This window comes from Schistocerca nitens, chromosome 3, assembly GCF_023898315.1.
Source record: "Schistocerca nitens isolate TAMUIC-IGC-003100 chromosome 3, iqSchNite1.1, whole genome shotgun sequence".
Taxonomy (NCBI): Eukaryota; Metazoa; Arthropoda; class Insecta; order Orthoptera; family Acrididae; genus Schistocerca; species Schistocerca nitens.
In genome coordinates, this window is record NC_064616.1 from 947028169 (window position 1) to 947042674 (window position 14506).

At 36.2% G+C, this 14506-nt stretch overlaps 1 protein-coding gene across 1 annotated transcript in view; it reads right to left on the minus strand.

The window, feature by feature from the left end:
- Positions 1–14506, minus strand: part of LOC126249022 (uncharacterized) — a 907745-nt gene that overhangs the window by 478409 nt on the left and 414830 nt on the right. Inside the window, exon 13 of the mRNA XM_049950624.1 lies at positions 11132–11209. Coding sequence (XP_049806581.1) covers positions 11132–11209 — 78 coding nt within the window. The remainder of the gene's footprint in view (positions 1–11131; positions 11210–14506) is intronic.

The following is a 14506-nucleotide window of genomic DNA, read 5'->3' on the forward strand; positions in this document are numbered from 1 at the left end:
AAGCTTTCGAAATGTGGTGCTACAGAAGAATGCTGAAGATTAGATGGGTAGATCACATAACTAATGAGGAGGTACTGAGTAGGATTGGGGAGAAGAGGAGTTTGTGGCACAACTTGACCAGAAGAAGGGATCAGTTGGTAGGACATGTTCTGAGGCATCAAGGGATCACCAATTTAGTATTGGAGGGCAGCGTGGAGGGTAAAAATCGTAGGGGGAGACCAAGAGATGAATACACTAAGCAGATTCAGAAGGATGTAGGTTGCAGTAGGTACTGGGAGATGAAGAAGCTTGCGCAGGATAGAGTAGCATGGAGAGCTGCATCAAACCAGTCTCAGGACTGAAGACCACAACAACAACAACAGAAAATTACCGGCCCATTTCTCTACTCTCAGCATTCTCAAAAATAAAAGAAGTAATTATGAAAGACAGATTAATAAATTACCTGAATAATACAATCTTTTAAGCAAATCACAGTTTGGTTTCCATAGTGACAAAAATATGGAGTCAGCCATAGTAGAATTCACAAAAGTTGTACTTGATGCCCTTCATAAAGATGAGTGTGTCACAGGCATATTTTTGGATTTTTCTAAGGTGTTTGATACAATAGACCACAAGATTCTATTAAATAAATTAGAAGCATTGGGAATAAGAGGGGTAGCTAATGACTGGTATCGGTCATACCTAACAGATTGGGTACAAAGAGTAGAGGTAACACATACAAGTGACTCAAATAAAAATACTGTTGTAAATGAGGACATTCAGGAAAATACCTGTTCAGAATGTAAATTTCTGGGGATATATATAGATGACAGACTTTCATGGAATCAGCAAATTGATCATGTCTGTGGTAAAATAACATCTAGTCTGTATTTACTAAGGAGATTAGTTCAATATCTAGATATTGAAGCAATAAAAATAGTGTATTTTGGGTTGGTGTATCCCCATCTATCCTATGGAATTGTATTGTGGAGTGGGTGTAGCCAATACAATATAAGAAGAGTAATAAGAACTATGGCAAAAGTAAGACTCAGAACTTCTTGCAAAAACCTGTTTATTAATTTTAATATTATGACTATCTATGCAGTATATATGTTTCAATCAATACTATTAGTGAAAAAAGACAAAAAAGTGACAAACAGAAATATGAAAATCCATGATTACAGTACAAGACACAATTCAGACTTTCATATGGTGAGCAGAAGATTAAATCTAACACCAAATACCCCATTCATTAAGGGAAAAATATTTTATAATTCTCTGCCAAACAACCTGAAGTAGTTTTCAGGTAGAATTTTTAAAAATGAGTTAAAAAATGGCTTATATTGAAGTGCCCATACAGTATAGTGCTGACATGATTTGATCTCAGGAATGCTATGTTAATCTCAGGAATGCTATGTTAAATATACGTAAATGATCTTTTACTTAATAACATGTAATCTATATATATTGTGTATCAATAATCTAAATGTAATTATTGTAACATTGCCCATGCATGTTAAATACATGTTTCGATGGGTAAGATAAATAAATACTTCAAATAGATCCAAACATTTAGTAAAACTCTTATCAGAATCAAAATACATTAATACAGGGGTTCTGCAAGGTAGCATATTAGGACCAATTCTGTTCCTGATATACATCAATGACTTTCCCAGTAGTGTTACTCATGGTGAAAAAATTCTCTTCACTAATGACAGTAATATTATAGTCATTGAGAACACAAGAGAACTCCTTGCCGAGAAAGCAAATGAAACTCTCAAGGAAGTTTATGATTGGTCAATAAGTAATAAAGTGACATTGAACATAAAGAAAACTAATGCCATGAACTTCAGTTTGAAGAGGAAAAATGACAATGTTAAATTAAATGTATATGGCACCTCTATAGACTGTGTAACAAATGCAAAATATCTAGGATTGAATATTGATTCTCAGTTGAAGGGGTGTGAACACACAAAGGAACTTGCCAACAGAATATTATCAGAGTGTTATGCCCTTAGAATGCTATCATTGGTGTGTAACATGCAGTGTCTTTTACTTACATATTATTCATATGTACACTCAGTTCTTAGCTACGGCATTCTTTTTTGGGGGAACAAATGCACAAAATATGAACACAATTTTCAAACTCCAGAAACGAGCCATAAGGATAAAATACTAGTCGGCCTCATTGTAAAGATCTGTTCAAAACACTGAGGATTTCAACTGCTCCATGTGAATACATTTATCAGTCAGTTTTACACGTCAAAAATAACATTGGTAATTACTGCACAAACCGCTCTGTACATGACCAATCAACAAGAGATATACTCAACTTACATTTACCAAAAAAAATTAACATAAAACTCAAAACAGAATTTTCTACCAAGGAATAAAACTGTACAATAAACTACTAAAAGAGATTAAAGAAATTGCAAAAAGACACTTATTTAAAAAGGCAGCTAAAATGTACCTGTTATGCAATACATTTTACACATTGAAGGTTTACTTCTATAAAACAGAGTAGGGGTCTTATAAAAAAAAAGCTATACAAATAAATAATAATAATAATAATAATAATATATGTAACATTCCACATAAAACTTTCACTTTATGTTTTTTCCCAACTTTTTCCTTTCTAGAAATACTTATCCCCAAGCTACGCATAGCACAACGCTAACACCTCTTCCTCTTTCTAAACTCAACATCTCACTCATAATGGAGAGACGCTGAATTAGTTTTCCAGGGTAGCAAATGGGAAGTAGTGGTACAGAAAATGGCCCAGAGATCATCAGTGCGCGCGCGCGCGCGTGCGTGCGTGTGTGTGTGTGTGTGTGTGTGTGTGTGTGTAGTGAGATAAGTGTTATGAAACAACGTGTGTATAGTGTGTGCAGCGACTGATAGTGAGATGTAAGTGAACAGTGTGGCATTACATTATTAAATAAGTTATTTGTAAAAAAAAGTATTGTATAACAGGAGCAAATCTAATGATTGTCTCTAACTAGAAGTCTGTAAATATATGTGTATTTTAAATTGATCTAAACTTGTAAATGCTTTGACATGTCCTATATCCTTGTAACAAGAGATCTACAGATGAATAAAGCTGATACTACTACCACTACTACTACTACTACTACTAAGATCCCATATTAAAGTTCAATGGCATCAAGATATCAATAAACACGGACTTCAACCTGCTGTATATTGTTTGCGTAAGCTGTATGTAACAGCCTTCTTTCCACTCCCTACCCATGTACAATGCTATCAGAAACATGATTTGTTCCCACAATCTGGTCTATAGAGTGCCTGTTTACTTTTTGCTCATGTTTTACATTGTGTGGTCAGTCAGAACCCATGGCTGTTATTCCGCTGTGAGCTGAGACTGGGTGCTACAGTGCATCGGATACAATACCACACCAGATACTGCATCTGCACATACCAGCCTCAGGGCAAAGTCTACTGCCAGCCTGTCGCAGTTCACCACTCAACCATGTGAGTGCTGAGTACACTGAGCTGCTTCTCATTGCACAAGTACATGCTGTGAGCACAGGTGGCCCATTTGACTGTCGATTCCATTGAACCTATTTACTGTAGTAAGTTTCTTATACATGTTTTAAACTCTGTTGTTGTTGTTGAAGTATTTCATGCTTAGTTGTTGTGATGAGAAGTTTCTTAAGACACATTAATCTCCACGGATGTGCAGATAGCACATTGTGATCGGTAACAACAGAGTCCCCAGCTGATCATGACACTTTCTTTCATTTCATTATAATGTCATGATCCATTCTATTTACTTTCTTCTTTGCTGTAAGCACCATTTCTGTGCCTTCTGATGAAAGTAGACTACTATTCCTTGCTCCACAGATGTGAGCACCTTAAGGGCTCTATAGACTTTATGCCTCCAATGTGGTAACTCTTCTCATTCTCAAAGGATATTTTTGGCTCAGAATGGATAGTTCAGGAAATAAGAGGTGTAAGTTCACGAATCTCTTGTTGACTCCTGTTCGCTCATCTGACAATTCTGACATTGGCCTATCAATATATATATTCGTTATTGTCATCAGCTTATTCCCAAGAATTAGCAAATTTCACTCATTTAATACTAGGAAGAAATACAATCTGCATTTGGATTGCACTTCCTTAACTTTTGTGCAGAAAAGTGTGCAGTATACTGCTGCATCCATTTTCAAAAAGATACCACAACAATTCAAAAATCTTAGCAGTAATCCACACCCTTTCAAATTGAAACTGATGAGTTTTGTCATGGGTCATTCCTTCTATTCCGTCAAGAAGTTGCTTGAAAAATTAAACTGGTTCCTATTTTAAATTGCTGACTGCGTTTACTCAAACTTATGGCTTGACTTCTTGGGTTCATAAATATTTTATTTCATCTGTTATTACTTTTCTGTTGTAATTTAATGTATTGACACAACACATGACCTTTGAGATTTGCTCCTCAATTTGGTCCTACGGAACTAGACGTATAAATAAATAAATAACTGACCATTAATATTTTTTTGAGGATGGCCCAGGTGCACTCCTATTTGTATTATGTAGGAAGTTTATGCAATTCTGAAGAGTTTGAGGTGTTTAAAGGTACCCTCTATCATCTACTGTATAGATCTTTGAAATGTGGTGAATTTAACTACTTTTGTTGTTCAGCTTTGTTGTAGAATTTTATGTTATACTATATTTCACTTATATATCTCTTTTACTGACAAGATTTTTGTTTTTTCTTTCAAATGAATGTATCAAGTTTACCGTACTAAAATTTTTCTAAAATTCTACTTATTACAAGTCATATTCACTGAATGTTTCCTTTTGTTGTCAAATCTAGAATATGGAGCCCCTCTTTGCGGTGTCAATTATTCTTATTTTTTATTCTTCAAAGGACAATTACACTTCAAATCTTTATCTGATTTTTGTAACTGATATTCCATTGCTCTGCAGATGAGCTAAGTCCACTGTTGGTTTAAAAGCATCTATTTCCCTGTTTTCTTTCAAGGTGTCACTAAGATCTGACAATAATTGCACTTTTTAATTCTTATAACCATTGAATTGACTGTCTTGCTTCAGTCTTCCTTTACAAAACTTTCCTGTCCTGTGTCCACACAAACCAACATTTACTTTTTCCTTGCCTATGTGTTTTACCCAGCATATAAAGTCCTGCAGTACTCTTTCATATGCTCCAACAATTACGTATCAAAATTTCTGTTCACTTGAGATGACTCGGTTATAAATTTTATGCAGACAACTAACTCCTAAAACCACTGGCCAGTGTTTCCTGAATTTTGTGTTTGTTGAAATTCAGTACAGAGATTCACTGTGTCCCCATATTTCTGTTTTAAATTTACAGCAAGTACTGTACTAATAATCTGAATTAACCTGCTATATTTATCATCATACAAAAATGAAAATCTTTTCAGTACAAATATGGTCTCGCTCTGTGTGGATTATTACCAGAGTTTGATTGTCTGTTAGCCAGCATTGACTTCCTATATTTTTATGCATACTTAGTGTTATACTGCTGGTACACACCACCAGCTGCACTTCAAAAAAATGATTGCTTCTAGATTGCCACCTACCACTCACCCTTCTAACACTACCACCTCTTCAGCACCTACCTCTCTGCTGTTTCCAATCCCGCATGACATGTGTTACACTGCATATAATACCCCACTCCATCACCCTAATAGAGAGAAGTGCCATTAAATTTTGTCAAAGCCACACACATAGCTCTCCCCTGCCGGATAACCCACATATTCCTCTCCCATCAGTCGGAATTCTGATTAGGAACAATGCATTAGCTTCTGTCACAGAGAACCACATTCTAGCTGAGAATCTTTTCATACTTTATTAACTGATTATAAACTCACTGCCATCTTTCCCTTCTTCATGTGAAGTGGTACAGATGGATGAGGATACTGTTAGCTGTTACATCACCGTGCACAAACATTTTAATTACCTTTATTAGAGTTTGCCTTGTGTTTCTCCATGCCTACAACTTTGTTTTACATGCTTATTTTATGCCACATCACAGCCCCTTAATTTTCTGAAAACAGTAAACTCTAAGATCAGTGGACAAGACAGATAGTTTTTCCACAACTTTGTCATTTTAGAGGAAAAACTAAGGTTGTAACCGATCCTCATTTTCAAATGACAATCAAACAAGTGCTGTTCTGGTCTATTCCTTTAATTTTTCTAGTTGTAATTTTAATTATAAAGAACAGTTTGTTGATAATTGTTGTTTGTAAAACACTGCAGTTGAGTGACGCTACTGGGAAAAATATTAAATCTATGTGTTACTCTAAGCATCAGATCTTGTACTTTCTTGGTGTATTTTCAAATTTTATCTCCTTAAATTAATGTCAATTAATAACTTTTCCTGTGTTTTTCTGCTAAAGGGATTTAAGGTCATACCATGGTTTTAATGAGTTAATGAGCAGTATTTTTTCGTAATTCTAATGGATATTAATGATTTATCACAGATCTGTTCCCTTAAGTACTTTTGCCTTATGTTCTTTTAATAAATGTGATGTAATGATGTGACACACATTGATGATTTTATTTTGTGCTTCTGTTAATTAGATAAGCATTAAAAGCGCTATGTGGTTTCTACAATTAATGAGTGTAAGTCAAAACTGTGTTATGACTACAAAACCCTTACACAAAGTACACTCACACCACAAATATTTAAGGTCATACCAGATCCTCATTTGGCAGCTGGACAATATTGTGTTCTATGTTGACCACTAACTTATGAGAAATATTAATTATAACTACCCATTTTGAGACCTACATTATTAGTCACACAAACAAGTCTCCCTTCAGACCACTACTTGGTCACATTTCAAACCTTGTTAATTATGATTTGTCTCAGGTGTTTTTTTTTTTTTTTTTTTTTTTTTTTTTTTTTTTTTTTTTTATGAATAGGTATATATTTCCTTTTGCTTTTCTGAGATTTTCACAATTATGTGGCTGTATTGGCCATTTCCAATGACGTATCCAAGTTAAGGCAAACATAACTAATTAGATGGTCTGGCGAGTTTATGCTACAATTTTTTTCCAGTCGAAACAACTGTGGAATCCTGATCTAGGTGTAATAATTCTCTTTCTCTCTCTCTCTCTCTCTCTCTCTCTCTCTCTGTATGCTTAAGTATGCGATAGTGCACAATGCTTAGAAGGACTATTACTCTATGATGTGATACAAGGTAATGTAAATTGAGTAGGTAGAATGTTAATATTAGAAATTCATGGGTTTTGATGCGCAGCCTTTGCTATTCCCTGATTTCACCCGTAACTCCAGGATTTTGTCAGTATAAAAAAGGCTTTGTACTTCTCTACTTTAACATGAGTTAATATAGATAAGGTTTGGGTTATACAAGGTTTATGGTACCGCATCTCTACAACTTAGTAAGTGACACCTCCATTTTACTGAAATGTGTTAATATTTTGTACTCTGAGAAACTTTGTGCAACTACTAGCTGCAAAAATAGTCAGACGACATAGCAAGTTTTTACTTAGGTTAATACACTTTTTCAGATGCACTTAGTCCAGTTATAACCCACACCACGTGTTAATGTTCTGCAGTAAGCTGATTTATTATGTTTTTTACCCAAATACTTTGATTATTACAGAATTAAGTATTCTGTAATGAAGTTGTTGCATTTAATATTTTGGTATTAGTTCAACTATGGAGAAACGAGACTAATATTTTCCAGAAAATACAAACAACTACACATTTTAGGGGAGGGGGGGGGGGGGCTGTAAACCATTTAAAGATCAGTGCTGATCCAGTTTGGACAGCTTCTGCTTTCTATGACAATGAGTTTACTACTGAAACAGTAAATTAATAATAGATTTTTTTCTCCTCAACCTAAAAGAAACCACAATAGTTCATTCCTCCTTTGTGAAGCTTTCTTTAATGATTTTAACTTCATATATTTTAAGAACTGATAATCTGGACGATGATGATTTTAGTTATTACAGGAGCTATTGTATTGCCACGCAAAATCTGAACAGTTAATATTTTACTGTTTTCTTAACTCATGAAATTTGATAAACTTCACTACATCTAAGTCCCCTGCCACTTACACTAAAAGAAAACAATTGCAACAGGACCCTCCCACAGCATTAAGGCTCCCACTAGGGCAAACCGTCTTTTTAGCAGTGACTGACATCCTTTTGTAAACAATGTGAGTCACCACTCCTCTTGAACGGGTAAGCAATGTACAGGGTGGCAGTAAGTCAAGCAATATTTTAAGCAACTGGTTTATAAAATTTTATTTAGAAGACCCCAGTCAAATCCTTACAAGTTTGCTCCTAGAGCAACTTCCATAGTGCATACATGACACAAGTTGCCTGCCTTTCAGAACCAATGCAGTTCCATCCAGTTCACGCTGCTGACAAGAGATGCCCTCAGCCCTCTGCTGAAACTGCTAGCGAATTCACATCATTGGTTTTATCAAACAGCGTGGGTGGGATACAGGTTACATGTGTGGATGCTGGAGCATTCTGCAGTGCAGAACACAGTTGCCTCACTCTCTTGTGATCCAGACCTCAAGCAGAACATACCTCTTTCATGGCAGGCAAAGACTCCAGTTCTACGTTTCATGATTGGCCATCAACGTAAGTTAACATGAACCACCTCCCCTTCTGCTGCCCATTTCAATTAGAAGTTCAATCTCCTAAACTGGCGTAAACCTGGTAACTTCCAACCCTAGGCGTACCCCTTGTATACTGTAAATTTGAATATATTCTCTTTATTTTACCTAATATCCTGTTCTGTCATTTAACGGCAGCAATGAATGTCCACTTACAAGCCCTAACCAAATGGCCTTCTGTATGTTGTCATCGTAAGCCATATGTAACAACCTTTTCCACTCCCCCTGCCCATGTACATATCTGCAGAGCACAGGTGAAAAACAGACAATTGATGGAACATATGCAGACACGCAAGAAAATACAAAGTATAGGATTACAGATACCCCAGCAAGAGAATGCAGAGTATAATTACAAAAATTTCCTTTTGTTTATTTAATTTCTTCATATCATATATAAATGTCAACAATAAATAAATTGCATAAATACAGAATAGGAATAATGTTAACCATTTAGACATATCCCTTTCATGAATAATAGTTTGTAAATTTGATTAGTCAGAGTGTGCTTTTCCCAAGAAACCACTCATAAAAGGGGGGGGGGGGGGGGCCTCATCTTATATTCAGGGTTGTCTTATACTCAAGTATATACCATATTTTTCACTCTGCATGGGAGTGTGTGTAGTACAGAAACTTCCTAGCTGATTAAACAATGTGCCAGACTTCATCTGAAAGCTAGCAGGCATTTCTTGCCTTCTTTATGTGTCTATCAGTGACTCAGCACCTAAATTATTCGGTGAATTAATACCTTTACCTATTAAATTACTCATAATGTTATTACTAGAGCCCAGATTTTCATGCACTATCAAATCGTAATCCATGCATACATCCATGCAATATCATATCATTAAATATGCATAATAAGGCAGTTAAATAATTAAAATATGTGACAGAAAATGATGTTTCTATGTCACAAGGAGTACACATACATATTTCGGTGAAGAAATTTTGGATAAAGTCTGGTCAAGTTGATAGTTGTTTCACACTTTTTCATTTCATCATTTCATCATGTCATCATTTAAACAAAATATTTTTGTCTTCTTTGAAAACTCAAAATCAGGATATGATATGATAACTTTGTTATCTTAAAAACAACACCTACTTCTCCATAGAATGATTGCAAAGATCTTTAACCTTTACAATAACTGTCCGGGACTCCACCTGTTACTTGCAACTTTGGTATTTTCAAAGAAAATTAACGGAATTTTATTTGAAGTAAATGTGGTCTTGCCTCATATCTGTTTCCTTGAATATCTAATGCAAACTGCGTTAGTGACTTCAAAAACCTACAGCCCAAAAATGAAGCAAGAAACCTACACTGCCGTATGTTAAGGCTTTTCGGTTGAATGAAGCAAAGAGATCTCACTTCAAAATATCTGTAAGAATTCAATGTCTCTTACTGACAATGTAATCAAAATTACCACAGTAAAAGATGGCAGCGTTAATCCAGGTACCCCACCTGGTTAAAAAAGGTTGTAGCGGCACAGCTAAATCTGGAAGAATATCTCTAAATCCAGCAACATGGACAAGTGCTTTTAAGAGTACCTTCAATAGGAAAACAAGGGCAGCATATGACATATTGCTATCAACAGTTTAAAACCTTTCTATTTTGTGCATCAATTTTCCTTGTTTGTATCTTTGTTTGTAACAGTGTATTCACACAATCAAATTTTGGAGCACCTTCACAGTTACATGATGTAGCGCGTGGGCCAGCAATGTTAGACACTTCAAGGTATGATAAAAATATTTAATAGCTTTCCCAGCCTTCATCACATATGGAGCAGCATTACGCAACAACAACAACAACAATAATAATACCCTTTTTTAATTTAATTTATTGCCACAAAGTATATTGACTTCTACCGACAACTACCGAGCTGAAGTAGAGCACTTGAGCTCTCTATGAAGTTCACAAACTACAACATATTTGCAGAATTGCTTATGTACTGCATCTTGGCGCAGTTCATATGAATAAATCAATAAGAGATGGTGTCACACACATTATTGCAAAAAAAGGTCAAAAATGTGATATAACATGCATTACAAGTGTCCCAATTGATACCATCTTCAAAATATACATTTACCCAGCAAATGGCAACACATGCAAAGATTCAGGCAACTTGTGTTTACACAGAAATCTGGACTCTATTATACACCTGCCTCGGAAAGTGAATAACTCTCAGGGACTCATAATAATTTAAAATAAGATCATCTGAATAACCAGGAACTTTCACACACATACTTTATAGTTATAGAATTAATTAATGCTGACTCCCAAACTTCACATTCATTTCTTCCTAACAATTCCATTATCACAAATATCAAACAATCCCATTGAGAAGTATAACTAATATTTGACTGGATCTGAGAAAAATTATATCTGCACAGTACACAAAGCACAGTTCACAGCATTACCCTGCCCATATTTATAGAAATCACATAAGCAAAAAACTAATTGCGAACATGACTACAGCATAGGTATAGTGAATATATACCTGATTCATTGTGGTCTCTGTGCCACCAGCTAGGTTTAAAATATTTCCTCTGTCTAGCTGATTCAGCATATGGTTCACCTGTTAGAAAATACAACACTGGTCAATGTAATTAAGCAGCTATCAAGAACATTTTGTAACTTTTTTAAACAAAGGAAAGGAAAAGAACGCAATATCATAACCATGTGACTGGCAGAAATGAACACTACCTGGTGCAATTTATATAAATTAGGATTATGAACATAAAATCATGATGATGATGATCATCATCATCATCATCATTTACTACAAGTTAAGCTTTCAAAACACTGTAGAAATTACACCACTGGTCAGAATCACAACAAATCGCAATGGAATATTATCGGAGAAGAGGGAAAACGTATAGCAGAAGAAAAAAAATGTGTGAAAATTGATCAATGGATGGCACTGTATGTCACAATATGTCAATAAAAACACCTGTCATGTGCACGACCCACTGAAGTTGGTATAAACACGACGGGTACATGGTTGTTTCTCCTTTCACATGTGCGACATTAGCCATGACTGTCACAGTGCAGGATTGTGCTCAGCTTCTACAGCTGCATTAGAAGAATGTGCACACATTGCTCTGCAGAAGTTTCGGCCCTGAAGGGTTTGAAAAAAGGCATTGGCTGATGACTGCCATGGAAATGGAGAAAATGATTCAGAAAGTCGAAAAGACGGGTGATTTTGGTGTGCAACATGGTAGAGGGAGGAAATGAATTGATTCGACGTCAGTGGAAGCAGTGGTCACTCCAATGCAGGAGGAGACAATTGGTGGTGTACAAACGTATTGTGTATGGGGAATTGCCCAAACACTGCACATACAATTGAGCATGGTGCGTAAATCCTTATGAAACATCCTTCTTTGCAATTCATTGGAAAATATCCATGTTCACAAGTTGCTTCCTGTTGACCCGCCACCAAGAGAGACCTTTGCTTTAGATTTTCTTGCTCACATGAAAGTCGACAATGATTGGTTGTGGAAGTTTTTATGGACAGATGAAGCCCACTTCACAAGATATGTGAATAAACAGAATTGTCAAATTTGGGCAACGGAAAATCCACATGCAAATCAACCAGTACCACCTCATCCTGAAACAGTCATTGTGTGGTGAGGGTTTACAGCATCATTTACCATAGCTACATATTTTTTTGAAGTGACAGGAGCTTCAGGTCCTGCACCCTGTACCATCACTGGTAAGCGCTGTGAGTATCTTTTGTGCAATGATGTCATTCCAGCTATCCAACAGCGTGGATGTGTGGATGGGATCATGTTTATGCAAGATGGCACCCCTCTGCACACTGCAAATCCAGTTAACCAGCTGCTGAAGAACTATTACAGAAATGCTAGAATTATCAGCCACCATTTCCCTACAGCCTGGCCGTCCCAATCACCTGATTTTAATCTGTATGACTTCTGGCTGTGGGGCTATCTGAAATATGATGTGTTCAGTGTTCTGACTGCCAACTTCGCTGCACTGAAGGCACACATTGTGGAACACATCCAGAACGTGACACCGGAAACACTTCCATCAGTTGTGGAACATACTGTTTCTCAATTTCAACTTGTTGCAGAAAACGATGGACAGCATTTTGAACATGCTTTGTACCAGTCACACAGAAATTAATAATCCAATTTGATTTTGATTGATGCTTTACATGCAGTTTTTGCCTCAGGACAGTTAAAAATAAAAAACCAATTTTTCCCATCTGATGTGATATGACCTTGTGATGGTGGATGGGCTTACGTAACTAAGAGTATCACACCTGTAGGCCCATGCACACTGAGCAGTACAGTTTGTTTAACGTCAAGCGTACACCTTAGGCATTGTTGTGTGATTCATTTGTCATTTGCAGTAGAGAATCATTAAATTATGAAGCTTACAGTGCCATCTATTGCTACATTTTGTAGCATTTCATTTTTTTCTGCCATATGTTTTTTCCTCTCTCCAATAATATTCTCTTGCAATTTGATGGAATTCTGAACAGTGGTGTTATTTCTGCAGCAGTTTGAAAGTTTAAATTTAATTAGAATACTCCTGTACTACAACTACATTTCTATTCAATTAAGTGTGATCTAGTGCATCATCACAATTACAAATACCCAGTGAAGTAGGTAACACTGCGGTTTTCATAAAGATGACGTAGTGCACAAGTTGGTGAGGCTATAGACTCTTTGTTAGTGAGAAACTCCCCTTTGTCCATTACTACACATTTCAACAAATACTACAACAACTATTTAATTGTACAGCACCATCGTCTCCGCACTATGCTATCTGTCTCTACGGTACAAGGATTCAGGACAATGTTTCGTATTCTGGAGAAAAAGTCTATAAAACATTGTCAGTGGTTATCAGGCAGGAAACTGAACATTCTCAGTTATTTATGAACAAAGTATAAGAATGCTTTATTAACCACTATACCTACAACTTACCAGAACACTTGGCCTCAAGAATGTGATTCTGTATAACTCAAATAATTGCGTTAGACAGATCTTGATGTTGACTGTATGAAGAAAGCTGACAAGTGTCTGTGTAAAGTTAGATAAATGCTTTGTTTGAATTATTAAATAGTAACAGGTTCTTGGTACTATTAGGGGTAGAGATGGAAGGGTGATGAGGGAGTGGGGGGTGAACTATTCTATACCATAACTGTACATGTGAATAGATTAGGTCTAATCATAGTTTGATGTCAGTATATACAGGGTGATTCAAAAAGAATACCACAACTTTAGGAATTTAAAACTCTGCAACGACAAAAGGCAGAGCTAAGCACTATATGTCGGCGAATTAAGGGAGCTCTAAAGTTTCATTTAGTTGTACATTTGTTCGCTTGAGGCGCTGTTGACTAGGCGTCAGCGTCAGTTGATGCTAAGATGGCGACCGCTCAACAGAAAGCTTTTTGTGTTATTGAGTACGGCAGAGGTGAATCGACGACAGTTGTTCAGCGTGCATTTCGAACGAAGTATGGTGTTAAACCTCCTGATAGGTGGTGTATTAAACGTTGGTATAAACAGTTTACAGAGAATGGGTGTTTGTGCAAAGGGAAAAGTTCTGGACGGCCGAGAACGAGTGATGAAAATGTAGCACGCATCCAGCAAGCATTTGTTCGCAGCCCAGGAAAAGCGACTCACAGAGCTAGAAGAGAGCTGCAAATTCCACAATCAACTGTATGGAGAGTCCTACGAAAAAGGTTAGTTATGAAACCTTATCGTCTGAAATTGGTTCAAGCACTGTCTGCAGCTAATAAGATTAAAAGAATCGATTTCTGTGATTTTATCCTTGCTCAAATGGAAACAGATGAATCTTTCGTTTCAAAGATTGTGTTTAGTGATGAAGCAACTTTCCACACTAATGG